This window comes from Sarcophilus harrisii, chromosome 3 (genome assembly GCF_902635505.1).
Source record: "Sarcophilus harrisii chromosome 3, mSarHar1.11, whole genome shotgun sequence".
Taxonomy (NCBI): Eukaryota; Metazoa; Chordata; class Mammalia; order Dasyuromorphia; family Dasyuridae; genus Sarcophilus; species Sarcophilus harrisii.
Genome location: NC_045428.1, coordinates 67,199,231 through 67,217,356, shown reverse-complemented (window position 1 = coordinate 67,217,356; position 18,126 = coordinate 67,199,231). Strand labels below are relative to the sequence as shown.

The 18,126-nt window shown below is 34.3% G+C and overlaps 1 protein-coding gene across 1 annotated transcript in view; it reads left to right on the top strand.

Moving 5' to 3' along the window:
- Positions 1–602: 602 nt before the first annotated feature.
- Positions 603–18,126, top strand: part of ATIC (5-aminoimidazole-4-carboxamide ribonucleotide formyltransferase/IMP cyclohydrolase) — a 29,713-nt gene continuing 12,189 nt past the window's right edge. The window contains exons 1-10 of the mRNA XM_031958094.1: positions 603–852; positions 1,464–1,590; positions 6,042–6,118; positions 7,095–7,161; positions 8,851–8,939; positions 9,258–9,409; positions 9,867–10,023; positions 14,674–14,799; positions 15,853–15,960; positions 17,274–17,359. Of these exons, the coding sequence (XP_031813954.1) occupies positions 807–852; positions 1,464–1,590; positions 6,042–6,118; positions 7,095–7,161; positions 8,851–8,939; positions 9,258–9,409; positions 9,867–10,023; positions 14,674–14,799; positions 15,853–15,960; positions 17,274–17,359 (1,035 nt within the window). The 5' untranslated portion in view covers positions 603–806. The remainder of the gene's footprint in view (positions 853–1,463; positions 1,591–6,041; positions 6,119–7,094; positions 7,162–8,850; positions 8,940–9,257; positions 9,410–9,866; positions 10,024–14,673; positions 14,800–15,852; positions 15,961–17,273; positions 17,360–18,126) is intronic.

Sequence of the window (18,126 nt, the reverse complement as noted above, 5' to 3'; positions counted from 1 at the left end):
TTCCCCCTCTGTGTGTTTTTGTAAGCTCCGTGAAGAAGGACACGGATTGCAACTAGTCTCTGGACCCGCAGCCCTCTTTAACACAGTACCTGACATAGAGGGGGGATCTTTAATTTATTAATTATTATTAATTAATAGATTTAATTAATAGACATTAATTAAATTATTAGATATTAGTAAATTAATTATATTAATTAATTAATACTAATTAATAAATTTGTCTATTAATAAATGTCCATTCATTGAGTGAGTGGCTGGTTCTGCGGACAGTGTTGCACTTGGGGTTACCAATTCCTTGGTTTAAATCCTGATTCATTCACTAGGTGTGTGACAGCCTCAGTTTTCTGATTTGTGAAATGAGAATTGTTATTCACTCGCACTGGGTAAGCAGTTACAGGAAAGACACAAGAGTGGTTCTTTGGGGGAAGTGAACTTGAGAATTGCTGGCGGGAGAAACGAGAGGGCGGGGTCGCTTTCTCCTCAGCCGCGCGCGCGTGCGCGTCCGGGAGAGACGCGTACCCGACCGTGTGTCCCAGGCACATCTCCGTCCCGCTAGCCCCGCCCCCCCGCGCGCCTCCACCAATCATGCCCCGACCCCGCTCTTCTCGACACTTCCGAAGCCGACACTTCCGAAGCTGCCTGGCGGCCCGCGCCGGGTTGGATTGATTGCCCACGTGGGAGCGCGCACGCGCCACTCACTCCGGTGGGGGCCCCCGTAGGGAGCGCACGCACCCACCTCCTGCTGCTGCTGCCGCCCTCCCCGCTGGTCCGGGCCCGAGAGAAGGAGCTCTCGCGCTTCCTGCCCGATGGGCCCTACTTCTGCAGCCGCCGAGATGGCCGCCCGTCAGCTAGGTAATAACCTCCCCTCGGGCCCTCAGCGGGGCCCCGAGCCGCGGCCGCTTCCTCTCCACCCGGAACCAGGCCTGGCGGAGTGGGCCCTGGAAGGGGGCGGGGTGCCCGGGACTCTGGTCGGGGCCTAGGCCTGAGGTGGGGGAGGGGCGTTCCCAAACGGGACCCCGCTGGGCGGAAGCGGGGGCGCGCGCTAAAGGACTCATCCCCGCTCTTACTTGAAGAGGGGCCCAACTCCTCCCCAAGCTTCCGGTCCGCTTCGCCCCTACCCTCCCAGACTCCCAAACTCCAAACCAGCACTTTGCACATAGTCGCGCGGATCTTTCCCCTTTTAGACCATTTTTAACCTCCTGTATTCCGTGCATATAATAGGCGCACAATAAATGCTCATTGACTTGGCGGGCGAAACTTGGCTCCGCATCTAGGCCTTTCCTCTTGAACTTGAGATAAAGTTTCCTAGGTTGAGATTATTTCCCCTTCCTCTTGTCTCGCCCCTAAATAATATCGACAGAATGATTTATGATTCTAATAAAAAGTCAAGTGGTGGGGAGGGGAGGGAAAGAGAAGGAGGAATATTAAAAAAAAAAAACAAAAACTGCTTTTGTTTTTTCCAGCCTTGCTTAGTGTCTCCGACAAGACAGGACTGTTGGATTTTGCCAAAAATCTGAATTCTCTTGGTTTGACGTTGGTGGCTTCTGGAGGAACCGCAAAAGCTCTTCGAGATGCTGGTCTCACTGTTAGGTAAGATATCTGGCACTTTTTCTGTTTCAGTATAAAGAGATAAGACAGAGGCTTTGTCTGAATTGTTTTCTTCTCGTGGAATATATCCTAAAATGTTTTGCAAATTTTGCGAAATTTAGGGGTTCATGGAAGCAGATTAAATCCTAGGAAATGGATTGAGGTAGGTAGAACTTTTTTAAAAATTTATTTATTTTTAATACACATTGTTGGGAACACAATATGCAACTTTGCTTTACTTCAGGTAGACTTTCTTCTCTTGTGAGAGGAGGATGGTGATTCAAGGAGACTGAGAGGCAGTTGCTGTTCTCTGTCCTCCCCCACCTTTCTCCTCTTCCCTCTGCCTCCAGTTTATTTTCTCAGTCCACAAGTAACACCCGTGCCAGTAAAGGCTGCTTTGCAACTCCTTCCGATGTTCACAGCTGTGAAGGCTCTTGGAAAATTGACCTGCTTTTTTCAGTGCACTTAGGCATAGTCCTTAATAACACATTGCTTTATGAATCATGTTGGGGGAGAAAAAAAAATCAGCAAAAGGGAAAAACCATGGGGAAGATTAAAAAACAGACAAGAGAAGTGAATATAGCATGTGTTGATTTACATTCAATCTCTAAAGTTGGCAGGTAGAACATTAGTGACTTCCTCTTGATAAGCCCTCAAGCCACATAGAAACCTAAAGTTGTTTGTAAAATATTCTTACAAGCCCATACTGTCTTTTATGGACTACGGGGCTAATAATAAGTGTGATGACATCTCAATTCATCATATACTTAAATGGCAGAAATGGGCCAAGAACCGAATTCCTAGAGTGAAAAAAATGACAAAAGCCAAAACACATTCTTCCCTCAAAAAGAGCTTAAGTTGTAATGGAAAAGTCATATAATCCAATGTGGGGGGTGAGAGGGGGGAATATATATATATATATATATATATATATATATATATATGCACATGTACAGTAAATACAAGTGCTTAGTACAGTATCTTGTTTTAGTAAATACTTGTTAACTAAGTTGACAAGATAATTTTGGAGTAAGTTGGAGTAGATATGCATTGACAGTGGATCAGTTAGAAAAGATCTCTTATGGGATGCCCTATTGAGTGCTTAAACCCAACTTTTGAAAATTACTTATTAACTTTTCCCTTACATCTGCACTTTTTCTGAAATTTCTGTTGGGGGCACCACTCTTCTGTCACCTGGACTCAGAATCTCAATGTCACTCTTATATAATACAATGGATATATTATAATACATAAATTCAACCTTATATACATTTATGATAGATATATGCACACATATACACACACACACAATTAATATACAGTGTATATGCAGTGTCGCTCTTTGTTGTCTATAATCACATATACCTAGTCAAATATCCTGTTTCTACCTCCATGAGGTGTCTGTGTTTTGATATCCCTTTACTCATGTATTTACCACTAGGTGCTTCAGGCCCACATTTCACCTCTCTTGAATTATAGCATTAACCTAATTGATCTTCTCTACTGTGGCCCAAGGCCTTAAAGTGCAGGTCTCACCAAGTTATGTAATTCTCTTAGTCTGTCATTACCTTGAGGAACAAAATTTGTTGTAAACTGTTTAAAGCCCTTTATAACTTCTTGCCTTTGTACCCTTATGTATTTCTCCTCTTGCCCATTCCCCTTCTGCTCCAAATTGTCCTTTTTTTTCCCCCTGTTGCCCACACCTGATGCATCATCTTCTCTTGCCATGCCTTTGTACTTCCTGTCTCCCATGCCAGAGATACTTTTCTTTATTTCTGCTTTTGAAATGCATGTTTTCTTCAGGATTTAAAAGTATAGAAAAAAGTAAAATAAGATACTTTGCTTTAAAAAAAAAAAAAGTGAATTTATATTCCTGTGCCTCAGATCTAAGTTAAACATGCAGAAATATAACAATAAGAATTGTTAATATATTGTTTTATAAAACATTATACTTGCTTACAACTTAAAATTTCAAAGGAAATTTCTATTCTATTTGATCATAATAGTTCAAAATTGTAATATTGTTGAAAAGAACTTTCTCTTGTTTTGGGGGTTTGGTCTGGGAATGGAGTCTGGCTTTTGGATCCATGCCTAGGTAATGGCATGGCATACAGCCCTAATTCTCCTTGTTGTTCCATTGTTTTAGATGTATGTCTCTATGTTCTTCTGTTTGGAAATAGTTCTTAAGAATGTGCTGTTAAGTGGAACTAATAAACCTATTGCAGTCTATATAGAATTCAGTATTCAGAAGTCTTTGATTATCTATTGTGGAAAAAATTTGGAATAATACGAAGAAAATGATTACAGCATCTAGACCCCTTTGATGCAGGGATCCTATTGCTAGACACATACTTCATAAAAGTTAAAATTTTGGGGGAAATAGAGCCTACATATACTAAACATTTTAGAGGTGCTTTGTGTGGTAGCAAAGTTTTGGGAATACCCATTGATTGGGGAATGGGTGAATATTATGGTACATAAATATGAGAGTATTATCCTGCCATGGAAATATATCCTACCTTAAAAAAATAGTGAAAATGAAAAATGTAGAAAATAATAGGGAGATTTTCAAAATGCAAATAAAGTAAGCAGGAACCTGGGAAACTATTCATAATGACTATCAGCCATATTAAGGGAACGAACAATACAATCAAATTGCTAATAAATTATAAAGAGCAAGGTTGGTCCCAAAGAAGAGAAGAAAACTTGACTTGCTCCACCCCTTTCTTTGTATTGGCTAGGGACTATGCCTTAAATCAAAATCATTATGATTCTCAGTGGCCACCAATAGGTCCAGGGTCAAGGCCCATTTGATCATTGTTTGGACCCTCATTCACTCAAATTGAATATAAATAGCAATCATTTCTGCTTTGGCCAGAAACCCTGAAGAGCTTCCCCTCCTAGATTTTTTTTTTTTGTATTTGGTAAAAGAGATTCTTTGCCTCAATTAATACCTAGTCTTAATCAGTAAATGGGTGCAGACTCAATCAAACAGATCTGTTGAAAATCTTAGCTTTAAAAAAAAGTCAAAATATCCCATTGCCTCCAGGGCTATCTCCAGTCATCCTGATCTAAATCTGGCCACTGGACCCAGTTGACTTTGGAGGGGAAAGTGAGACAGGAGACCTTGCCTAGCCCGACTGTAGGATAACTTTTGGAATAATCCTGTATAAGGAAATATAAATGTAAAAAAAAAAAAAATTAACAAATTTTTTTTTTTTTAAGAAAAGAAAAATAATTTCAGATTGAAAAAAACATGATTCAATGAGAATCCAATCATTATGTATTATACTTTATAAATTTAATAGTATCTTCAGATCTTTGAAGAGTGAAATGAAACAGGTTTTAAAAATTGCTAGAAAATGTTCTGGTAGGAATTAGGTTTAGACTAATCTTAATTACTGTTCCACAATGAAATCAAAATGGATGGTCTGAATATTAAAATATATAGCATTAAAAATGAGATCAGGACATCTTATACCCTATGCAGCTGTGGGTAGGATATGAATTCCTAATTCTAGGAGGAAGTAGAAGCAATTATAGAAGATCAGATAATTTTGATTATGAAATTTAAAAAAAAATCCTTTGCACGGGAAAAAATGCATCTAGTGCTTGATTGGGAAAAGATATTTGTATTAAATATTTCTGAAAAGGATTTGTTACTCAAAGACAAAAAGAACAAAGAAGAATGCAAACTATTAAAACCTCATGAAAGAATGCTCCAAATCATCAATAAAAATTAGGTTTCACCTCACATCTAACAAATTGGCAAAGGTAACCAAAGATGGAAAAAAGTTTCCTACACATCAAAATATTAAATAAAAACACTTTGGGTAGTAGCAAAGAACTGGAAGCAAAGTGCATACTTTTGATTTTGTGGTAAATGAATGCAATTGAATTACTATGCTATAAGAAAGGATGAACATGATGAATACAAAGAAACATGGAGAGACTTAGTATAAAGTAAAGTAAGCACAGCCAGGAAAAAAAAATAAACAAAAGGACTACAAAAGTGTAGTGACAACCATGAAACAGTTAAAAGTATACATTGTGGAATTGTAAAGAACAAGATTGGCTCCAAAGAAGATATATGAGAAGATGTAGCTCATTCTGCTTCTTCTACAAGGGTAGGGAAAAGATCCATGGATATGGAACAGTAGCTATAACACCAGGCTTTTTTCAATATAGTAATAAGTTTTGCTGAAATTTTTCTTTTCTCTTTTTCTTAAGTTTTTTGCTATAACAAGTGTCTATACAAGAGCAAAAGAAAAGGGTATGTGGGGAAGTCTACATGATAGAAAAACAATAAATATTAATAAAGATCCATTTTAAAAATGAGTGTGGTCATTTATATAGTTGCCCCAGATGAAACTTAAATGTTTGTGAACCTATCAATTGTATGATTTGTTAAATAGAAACCATTGTCTTTTTTTTTTTAAACAACTTCTTTATAGAGATGTTTCTGAACTGACAGGATTCCCAGAAATGTTAGGAGGACGTGTGAAAACATTGCATCCTGCAGTACATGCTGGTAAGTACTTGTTTGGTGTGCTTATAATTTGAAATGTATAAAAATAATTTCCTAGGAAATTCTTGAATAGTGTACTTAAAAGCATTAGTGAATAGAAAGAATGGAATCATCCTCAGTTTTTATTTTCTCTTACCTGTTATCAATTGGAAAGTTTTTTCAGTTCTTCAGAATGTCTCTTGCTTCCCTTTTTTTCACTCTACTCATATGGGTACTATCCTAGTTGAAGCTTTCTTCACTTCAATAGCCTCCTAATTAGTTTCCTGTCAGTCTCTCCTCTGTCACATAAATGCAAAATTGATATCCTTAAAATACAGCTTGCCATTTAAAGCTCTTAATAGAATGGTTCCTTGCCTTATTTTTTTGTCTTATTTCACATTTCATCCATTTTCTGCTTAATTAGGCTGTTTCCTTTCTTTCATTTAGTGTCCCATATTTTGCACACTCTTGGAATATACCCCTTTACTTATTATAAGCTTAAATCTGTTGTCAACTCTTCCTGTGGGAAGCCTTTGGAGTGCACATTGAGCCAATATCTTGGCTCCAAAGGACCCTGGAAGCTACTAGAACTTACTTATCTTGCTTACTTTTTATAATGTTATTCTGTATATCCCTTCCCCATTTCACTCCTGAAGAAGGCCAGTGGATAAAATAATAGACCAGTGCTACTAAGGTTTACTTCCTCTCTGTACCTTGTTGTGTTTAGGACTCTGCTGACTCCATTTGCTGTATATGCCTATCAGGTTTCACTTCTAGATTTGTGACTTGAGCCAATAAGATTGCATTTTACACTATTTCCCTTTGCTTTGGTTGTGATTAAATATGAGGAATAGAGGGAGAGAGAAAAATGATTTGTTGAGGACTCCTGCAAAGTGATTGATTACTATGATGCTGACTTTTTTTAAAAAGTAAGGTAACTTTTTTACCTTAACTTTTTTTGTTAATTTTTTTTAATTTTATTTTTAAAAATTTCTCTCAGGAATCTTGGCTCGTAACTCTCCAGAAGATCAAGCTGACATGACCAGACTTGATTTCAGTCTTATAAGGTAGCCTATTAAGTGATTATTCCAAAGATCAGCTAGAATAATGATAAATAAAAATAGGCTTCTTTTTCTCATAAAATTTTAGAACTCACTGTTGCTTCTCTGTTTCTTTGTTTAGTGATCACTTAAACGTATGTTTATGTGTGTATACATACTATCTGGATAACCTAGATGAGAAAATTAGATATAAGAAATCACAGAACCTAAAATTGCTGAGAAAATTTTGATTTATTACTATGTGAACTGACATTTAATTTTAAAACAATTTATTGATGACTCATTTTGACAAAACATTCTTCAAATAAATATCTTTACATTAAGTTAAGTGACTTGCTCAGGGTCACACAGCTAGGAAGTGCTACATGTCTGAGGTCAGATTTGAACTCGGGTCCCCCTGACTTCAGGGCTGGTGCTCTATCCACTAGACCAACTAGCTGCCCCTACTGTTCTTCCAATAGAAATGTTCCTGTACTTCTGTTAATTCATATTTCATATGGCACCATGATATTTATATATCACATCTTATTCAGCCATATCTTTGGATATCTGTTGTTTACAGGTTTTTATTATCCCAAGTAGTGTTGTTGTGGACACATACATACGTGTATATGCACACATATGTATGTTTACACATATATGTGTATACACACATACATAAATAAAAAGTTTTTAAAAGATTTTTATTGGAGAAAAAGTTACCTGCATTTAAATTTTCTCTTGACTGTCTTAACCAGACCATCCACACAAGCTTCTCTAAATAATTTAAAATCATAACTTAGAATTAACAACCTGCCATAGAGGTCTTCGGCATGCAAAGTGTTTTTAAGTCAAGTATAACATATATTCACAAATTAGTATGAGTTGTCATCAAATAGGAAGTTTTTCAGGAAGAAAAAAAATCTAATTCAGATGTACTTGTGGCTTATTTGTCCCTATGAAATAAAATTCTGATAAACATTTTTTTTTTTGGGGGTGGGGATAAATATACAAAACTTTTGGTTGCAGTAGGGTAATTTAGATGTTTCTATTTCTAAGCTCATTTTAACATTTCCCAGTTAAGAAGGAGGGTAGTGTTAAGAAGAGGGAGAAATAGGTGATTAGGGGTTGAAATGAGGATACAGAAATAAACACTTTATTTGCTTTCAAAGAGAGGCACACAGAAGAGTGGGGGGAAATGAAATCCAATTTGTTATGAAAGGATAGAGATTAACTGTTAAATTGAAAAGAAAAAATTATTTAAAAATTAACTGATGTTACAAATAATGGTATGACAGAGCATGCAAACAATATTCCTTTACAATGCAATGACTAATGGTAACAGGATGAAGTTAACATATATGGAGTTGAACTGGAAAACAGTAAGCACAGTTGTTCTCAGGATCTTACACTTTAATATAATTAAGAGGACCAATCAAAACAATGTGTGGGCATATTTTTGTAAATATATCTTTTCTTGCTGTTGCTATTAAGATGTTAGCCCCTTGTCCAATTTGGTATGTTTGAACTCTTGAACTCAAAAATTAAATATTTTTAGAGTTGAGGGGACTGAGGCCTGATTTTGATGCTGATTTTAGTCTGAATAGCCTATTTTTTATGTTGAATATTTTCATTTTTTAAAGATTATAATTTTTTAAGTTAAAGAAAATTAATAATGTCCATTTTTAGTGAATTCTAATTTTCTTCCACCTTCAGAGTTGTTGTTTGTAATCTATATCCCTTTGTGAAGACCGTGGCTTCTCCAGATGTAACGATAGAGGAAGCTGTTGAACAAATTGATATTGGTAAGACGAGAATTTTTGATAGAATATGTAATGAAAACAGTTATGAGACAAGATTTTGGTATTCATTATTACTGAATAAAATTTCCCACACATCTTAGTCTGTTTTTGGAAAAAAGATGTTTTGATATTTTAGGTTTTAGTGACTAAGGTGGTTTTGTTTTTTTTGTTTGTTTGTTTGTTTGTTTGTTTTTAAATAGCAGCTAGTCTTATCCCAAGAGATGAAGTTAAAATATTTCATTTAAATGACTTGAGATTTTATTTATTTTAAGAAGATGATATTATGGGTAAATAAAATTGACTTTTGATACTTCATTGAAGGTGGAGTAACCTTACTTAGAGCTGCTGCAAAAAATCATGCTCGAGTGACAGTCGTATGTGAACCAGGGGATTATGAAATGGTTTCAACTGAAATGCTCAATTCTGATACCAAAGATACTACTATGGAGACTAGAAGGCAGCTGGCATTAAAGGTATGAAAACACTTTAAAAAGTTTTTGAAGTATTACAACTTAAGCCATCTTCTATAGGCTTACTTAAAGTCACTTGAGGATAAGTCCAATAGCAAATAGGACAATGAGGATAATAGGTACCTCATCCTATTGATGTAAGGTTTTTATTTTTTTTAAGATTGTTCGTATTAGGTAAAGTTACATCTATTGAAGATGTTTCTCTTAAATGTTTATGGATCAATGTTATGTCTAGAGAATTGTGAGCAATAATTTTCTTTGTAATAATGCCTTGGTTTCAGTAGAGTTTATTTGTTGAATTCTCAAAGATATTTTAAGATTTGTTTTTGTTGTACAAGGATTTGTTATCTGTTAATATACATAAGATAGTAAACTTTTGATGTATTATTCTGGCAAAAAAAGTTTTTTGAAAAATAAAATGGCTATCTTACTATATAAATGTCTGTTGTATTATTTGTAGGCTTTTACTCATACTGCTCAGTATGATCAAGCAATATCAGATTATTTCAGGAAGGAATATAGTAAAGGAATATCTCAGATTCCTCTAAGATATGGAATGAACCCTCACCAAAGTCCTGCACAGTTATATACAGTAAAGCCCAAACTTCCTCTTACAGGTAAAGTTCTAATTTTGTGTTTGTTTGGTCTGGTTGTTTCTGTGTATACAAAAATTTTGGCTTTAATGTAGTCTTTTGTGAAAAACCCAGGAGTTTTTGGTTGTGATAAATTTTCCTTTTTTTTTTTTTTTGACATAAGATTTCTTCAGTGTCTTTGTTTTCTTATGTCACCACAATTTCCCTCAGAGGAAACAAATACTATTTTATAAAATCAGGGAAAAAAAAAACAACATTGTAATTCATTACTATATTGAAAAAAATCTGAAAATGTGTACAATTCACAATATTTGTGACCCTCCACCCTCAAAAAAGGGTAAAATTGAGAATATCTTTTTAAATCTCCTTTCAAGCCATGCTTATTACATAAATTTGCAACATTCAATTTTATGTTTTTTTTTCCATTTACATTGCTGTAGTTACTAGGATTTCTTGATTCTATTTACTTCTTTCTGATCAGTTTACATATGTATTTCCATACTTCTCTGTATTCATTGTATTTGTCGTTTCTCACAGCAGAATAATATTCCATTAAATTCATGTGCCACAATTTATTTAGTTATTCCTCAAATTGAAGGTCATCTGCTTTGTTTCCAAAGAATTAGAAATATCACTCTTATGCTTTAATGGTCAAAATAACTGTTTTTCTCTTGGTCTTTGTTTTTGTGGTTTCATTTTCCACTGATATGAGTAAAAGCTTTCAAAGATAATAGTGAATTTATAGTTTTATTTTTCTTTTTAAATATTTAAAATTTTTCTCTTCTCATATTGCTATCACTTCCTAATGCCTTTTCCATTTCTTCCCAGTAGAACCATATAAAAGGTATAGTCAGGCAAAATAAACAAAACAAATTAGCCATTTTTGAAAGCTTGTGTTTTGTTTCACACTTGTAATATACCACCTCAGAGGCATGATTCATTTTTAGTCCTCTGAAATCACAGCTAGCTAGTACCTTGATCAGAAATCTGAACATTTCACTGTTTTCTTTTATATTATTGTCATTATGCAAATTTTGTTTATTTATATTCCATGCCATAATTTTTTCAGCCATTCTTGGTCAGTAAATACTCAGTTTTTTTCTCCAGTTCTTTGCTATTTGAAAAGGTGCTGCTGCTGCTGCTGCTGCTGCTGCTGCTGCTGCTTCTTTTTTCTTTTTTTTAAATTTAATTAAAGCTTTTTATTTACAAAACATATACATGGGTAATTTTTTCCAACATTGAACCTTGCAAAAACTTCTTGCTCCAAATTTTCCCCTCCTTTCCCCCACTCCCTCCCCTAGCTGGGGGTAGTGCAACACATGTTAAATATGTTGAAATACATGTTAGATCCAGTATATGTATACATATTTATACAATTGTCTTATTGCACAAGAAAAATCAGATCAAGAAGGAAGAAAAAGGAAAAACTGAGAAAGAAAACAAAATATAAGCGAGTAACAACAGAAAGAGTAAGAATGCTATGTTGTGTTCCACATTGTGTTCCCACAGCCCTCTCTCTGGGTGTAAATGGTTCTCTTCATCACTGAACAAGTGGAACTGGTTTGAATCTTCTCAATGTTGAAGAGAACCGCGTCCATCAGAATTGACTGTGGAATAGTCTTTTTTTTTTTTTTTTTTTTTTGCTGAGGCAATTGGGATTAAGTAACTTGCCTGGGATCACACAGCTAGAAAGTATTAAGTTTCTGAGGGCAGATTTGAACTCAGGCCCTCTTGACTTGAGGGCTGGTGCTCTATCCATTGTATCACCTAGCTGCCCCCATCATTATAGTCTTGTTGCAGTGTATAATCTCCTGGTTCTGCCCATTTCATTTAGCGTCAGTTCATATAGGTCTCTCCAAACCTCTCTGAAGATCCTACTAGTCTTTAGTACAGTACTATTCCATAGCATTCATATACAGTAATTTATTCAGCCATTCTCCAATTGATGGGTATCCATTCAGTTTTCAGTTTCTTGCCACTACAAAGTGCTGCCCACTACAAAGGGCTGCCACAAACCCTCCTTTAAGATCTCGTTGGGATATAAGCCCTGTAGTAATACTGCTGGATCAAAGGGTATGCACAGTTTTGATAACTTTTTGAGCATGGTTCCAAATTGCTCTCCAGAATGATTGGATCCGTTCACAGTTTCACCAATAATGTATCAGTGTCCCAGTTTTCCCACATCCCCTCCAACATTTGTTATTATCTTTTCCTGTCATCTTAGCTAATCTAACAGGTGTGTGGTGATAAATCAGAATTATCTTAATTTGGATTTCTCTGATCAATAGTGATGTGAAGCACCAAAAAAGTGCTTCTTTAAGTATTTACATGCACATATATTTTTTTCTCTGTTTCTTAGGTCTTTGGGGTATTTACCCAGTAGTTATAGCATTCGTTTGTTCATTGGTTTTGCTATTCTTTTCATGGTCAGTTTAGGAACAAATATAGAATTTAGTATAATTATAGTCAGATTCTTGCCATATTTAGATAATATTATATTTATAAATAAATGCATACACACATTTCCATTTTCTGTACTAAAATACTTCATATATAGCAGCACATATCAAAAATATTTTAAAATATAAAATAATATAATTCCATCTCAAGAAAAAGCAAGCTAATTGTGCCATCCATTTAAGACATTTCATCAGCAAAAAAGAAAGCAATGCATTTTTGAAAAGGACTGCCCAAGAAAATGTTTTTAGTTTATGATATTAGAATTTGGACATAGAACTTTCTTTATAAATTCTAAATTTGAAATTCATGGTTTTGTAATAAATGAATAAAAAGTTGAATAAATGACAGTTAATTTCCAATTATCTATAATCACCAGGATTGTGTAACATATTTTCATCTTCCTTTAATATATCTCTTTATAACCTGTTATGTGCTGCTTCTACTGTACTGCACATAATCTAGAATGCATTTAAAGATAAGAAACTAAATTTATTAACATGTAATACTTTCCCTGACTGCCTCCCCTCAATTAAATTGTAGCATAGAGTAGATCTCTTTCTCCCTTTCCCCTCAAATCATTGTTGTATTTGGTCTAAATTAAGTTTGAGCTAAACGATAAATTTGTTGTCAAGTTTATTGAACTTGAAACACTATATAGTCTTCAAAAATCTGTGATTTCATTGTAATCACTCTCAGTTTCATGTGAATGGGAACTTAGGGGTGTCTCAGCAGATGACCCCTAGTTAGTATGCACAACAATTCATCATACTAAAGATAATGAATTTCTCTACTTTTAGATAGGCCAGGTCCTCAGATGGACATTTTTATGCATATACATTTTATGGCACTGCCATTGTACTTAGAAGCTTTCCAGGTGGTAAGATGTGCTGTCATTTGGGTTATATTCTACTGAGAATGCTGGATGCCTCCATGGGTAATTAATTTCTGAGCTAGAATTTGAATGGAAGATTGGAAAGGCAAATTGTGGAAATCAATTTTTCAATCTTTGTTTTTTATTTTCAAATTTTTAAATTACTAACGGTTGGTGTTGGGAATTAAGGGTATTTCTACATGACCTCTAGAAATTTGTCTTGGCAGATGTTATGTCATTAAGAAAAAATGTACTATTCAGTATTTAAACATTAGATTAATTTAGAAGAAAATAAAAGCTCATAATTGCTGATATAACCTCAAAGTTCTTTTTTTAAGTTTAATTTGTCCAGAAGCAAGTAACGATTTTAATAAGTAGTGATTTTGCTTGAAACCTTATTTATTTTGTTGCTTTCACTAGTATCATCTGGGAGGCATGTTAATATTTTACAGTTGCTGTTTTCTTTTAAAAGTGAAAAAAAAAATTCATAATTCTATTAGTCTTGATTTATGAATTTGCTTGTCTATCTATATTTGGAAATATTAACAGGTGCCATTTAGTTCTTCACTAATATCCATACTTTTATTTTCTTGTAATTTGGTGTTTTATCTAAGTTCACCTGTTTGTCTTTGAGCAATTTGTTCCTAAGTTGTCAGCATCATTGTTTGTGTTCTTTAAATCTTTAATCAACTGTGTTTCTTCATATAATATATATCTATTTACCACCTTCCCCCCTTACACTATTTAACTCAAAATTGAGAAAGAAAGAAAATGTATTTGAATAGATTTTTCTTGGGGGAAAGAGTTGGATCTTATTTTTCTCTCAGAATAAAAATCCTATTTTTTTGGTTTGGGAATGATTTGAGAATTAAACAGTCTTGAATACTTCATTATTCTTACTACATTTTAAATGGTTGTCTGTGACAATTTAAATTCTCATCAGCTAAAAATAGGCTAGGAATATTAACTATGTGATCTTTTTGGGCAGTATTACACATTTCTTTCCTATCCTCCATTTAATGGTAAAATAACTTTGAAAAGAAAGTATAGTATGTGAATGAATATCCTGTTCCTTATTGGTTTTGGCAGGTATCCTTCGTTGTTATTTTTAATTAGGTAAAAAACCCAGCAATTTATTTGTAAGATCAGTAGTAGTTTTCTTATTAAAGTAACAACTGGGTACTGTTTTTGGTATAGCTTTTACTTCTACATCAGAATTATTTTTTGTATGTTTGTATGTGTATGTGTGTATATATACCCAATAAGGAAGAGGACATTAAAAGAAATATGCTCTCCATTTAAACTTATCAGGTGTTTATACTGTATCTCTGTTTCATATGCAGTTCTGAATGGATCCCCTGGGTTTATAAACCTGTGTGATGCCTTGAATGCCTGGCAACTAGTGAAAGAACTCAGAGAAGCTCTTGGCATTCCAGCAGCTACCTCCTTCAAGCATGTCAGTCCAGCAGGTAATATGTCATATTTTTAGCCAAAAATTTTTTTCCCAGCAATGCTCAAAATATATTTTTCGCATTCTTTTCTTAGTTTTTATCTTTAACATCTAGAGTACTTAACTGCTAATAATGTCTATGCTGCCTGAAGCCATCTTTTCCACGTCCTTGTTACCAGTGTAACAATAACTGTCAGTTTATGTGGAGATTTTGTCCTAAGTAGTACAAAGGATTTCACATATCAGATTTTTTGTAGAGGGGAGGTGATATAATTTATCGTATTGATCAGGATCTAAGACAGGAAATTAAAATGAGAAGAAACTGAGGTCATAGCAGTTTATTGGAAGTCAAATTTACATTCTGTATTTTTAGAATAACTGAAAAATTAATATATTATAAAACAAATGATTAAGAATAAGATGGAGAAAGAAAACCTCACCTAAAGTAGGATAAATGTGGAACCAAAAACTAGATCAACTGAAAAGGAACCTTTACCCATTGTTTCATACAGATTTCCCTCTCACCACTTAGAGCCAACTTGTAAAAATATAGACATAATTGAAGGATATGATCTCACCTTCTTATTATGCTAATTATCTAATTGGGCTTAGATTCTTTTTTGTTGTTTTTAATTAGATAAAAAGACCTGCAGTTTATTTGTAAGATCAATAATATATTCTCTTCTTAAAGTAACAGCTGAGTGATTTCTTAATATAGCTTTAACTCAGTAAGAATAAAAATTCTACTTTTCTGATCTAATGGGAGCATTGTGTTCCTCAGTGGTTTAAGAAGGGGAAGTGTCTAAATGAGAGATGATTCTTTACTATTCAGTATTATGAGAAAATTAAAGGTATATGGCAGTGGATTTATTTGTCCCTGGGGCCCAAGGACCGTGGACAATCATTTCTTTAGCACCCAGGCTAAACACACTAAAACTTTAGTTCCCCTTTCCTACTCATATATTGGTCAGCTGGTTCCTTTTCATATAGACTAAACAAATTTGGGTGTGAATAATTAGAGTTTATAATTCCAAGTTGAATTTTTCAGTGGTTTTATGGTTTTGTCCACCAGGTGCTGCTGTTGGAATACCACTCAGTGAGGAAGAGGCTAAAGTTTGCATGGTTCATGATCTCTACAAGAGCCTTACTCCATTGTCAACTGCATATGCAAGAGCAAGAGGTAGAAGCATCATAATTCTGGAAAGGAAAAGTACTATTTACCTTGAATAGTATGATAAGAAATTAATGATGCCTTCTCAGACAGTATGATTTCAGGTTGTTAATTTTAAGTTTTTCAGGCATATCTAAACATACTGTTTAGGCTAATTTGTAGATTTATTTCCAAATTTTATGTTGAGATCTTAATGAATTAGCATGGTACAATGGAGAAATTTTTAGCAGAGGATATGTGACATTGGGCAAGGTACTAATCTTTTTGAGCTTTACTTTTTTCAACTGCTGAAAGGAGGAGGGTTGGACTAGTTGTTTTCTAGTCTAGGTTTAAATATTTGTTCTTTTGTGACCTTAAACTCTGCTGGTTAATTGTAAAATCAATGTTTATAATGTAGCTCTTTTGGAATTCAGTGTGGTCCCCTATAATGATTTATTTAATGTTCTGTTTACTGAATAATTTGATATGAGGTGGGAAATGCCTTCATGTTCTATTTTCGTAATTTGGAAGTATTTTTTGTGGAAACTTTTTTTTTTTTTTTTGAGGTTTTGAATAGTTTGAAAGAATCTTTGAAAGAACCCAATAGTTTGGGTAGGGGAATGGATTGTCATTCATATTTGTTGCTTCAGTAATGATTTGTGTTAGATGGAATCTACTATAAATGGAGTGAGATGGTGGCAACAAATAAGAAGATGGAGTCAAAGAGAGTAAAAGAATGGGAAGGAAGCCCTGTGGTAAAGAGACCTAGAGCCAGAATAAGAAGTTTATATTTTGTGCTCTGAGCAAGACAGAGTAGTGTGAAAAATGGGATAGAGAAGAGCATTCTTAGAATAATCAAACCAGGGCTGAAAAGGGCCAAATGGATGTAAGCAAGATTGTGGGGTTAAAATCACAGAGATCCTTACCATCAGCAGGAACGTTTGCAGTCATGTCACCCAGCTCTTCTGTGGCCCAGCAAGATTATATGACTTGTGCAAGATTACAGAGACACTAAGTGACAGAGCTGGATTCAGATCTAAAAATTATAGATGGCTGTAGTCTTGAAATCTTGGCAACCAAGATTATAATGTTGCTCCCAGTAGAGATTGGTTAGCAAGAAGAAGGGGATTTACATTGTGAATATGAGCTTTGGATTTGTTCATTACAGTTACAGGAAATGTTTTTCCTCTTCAGATGATATTTTATAATTATTATTTTGATTCCAGAAACTTATGTATTCATATTACCTAGACTTTGCATAGGATAGCTTTTAGCAATTTTTTTAAACCTAGTAAAGCTTTTAGTAGTTTGGAAAATGTTATCATTTTGTATTTTATTTCTAGGAGCTGATAGAATGTCATCATTTGGAGATTTTATTGCTATATCTGATGTTTGTGATGTCACTACTGCTAAAATCATCTCCAGAGAGGTTAGTAACTAAGATTTTGGGCCATTTCTTCAGTAGTATTGGCAGATCTTTTAAAAACTGTCTCCTAGAAATTTTACTTACTGAACATAGACAATTTCTATCATTTAAAATCAATAATATTTTTTGTCACTATTTTTCAGTTACTATATCTTGCTGACTGAATTGTTACAAAGTTAAAATTTGTTCTAGAAATTAGCAAGGGGTTGAGTAAATTTGTTTTCCATCAAATTCATTGATAATCAGTTTTGAAAAATTACTGAATCATTTCCAATGTTAATAGTAATTTTAAAAACTTTCATAAGTGGACTTTTGAATGTGTGTTAAACCTTAGAAGTATTTAATAAGTTAGACTTAAAGTATAAAGTAGCTCTTTATGTAACTAAATATATATGTTTGAGAGACTGATGAGCAACAGTCAAAAAGCACTTGTTAACCATCTATTATGTTCCAAGTGCTAAAAAGAACCTTATAAAACACCTGAGCTTATTAAAAGCTTTAAATTCCAAAGAGAGGAGTTTTATATTTTATTTCAGAGGTAATTAGAGGCCATTGGAATTTATAGAGTAGGAAAAGGACATGATCAGATCTACAATAGAGAAAAAAAATCATTCTGGTAGCTTAGTATAGGATGGATTTGGAACAGTGATAGACTTGAGAAAGATGACCAATTAGAAAGCTGTTAAATAGAAAGCTATGTGCTTAGCACATATTGGGAACTTAATAAATGTTTATTGAATTTAATCCTTACAAGAAGAGTTGATTAGGGC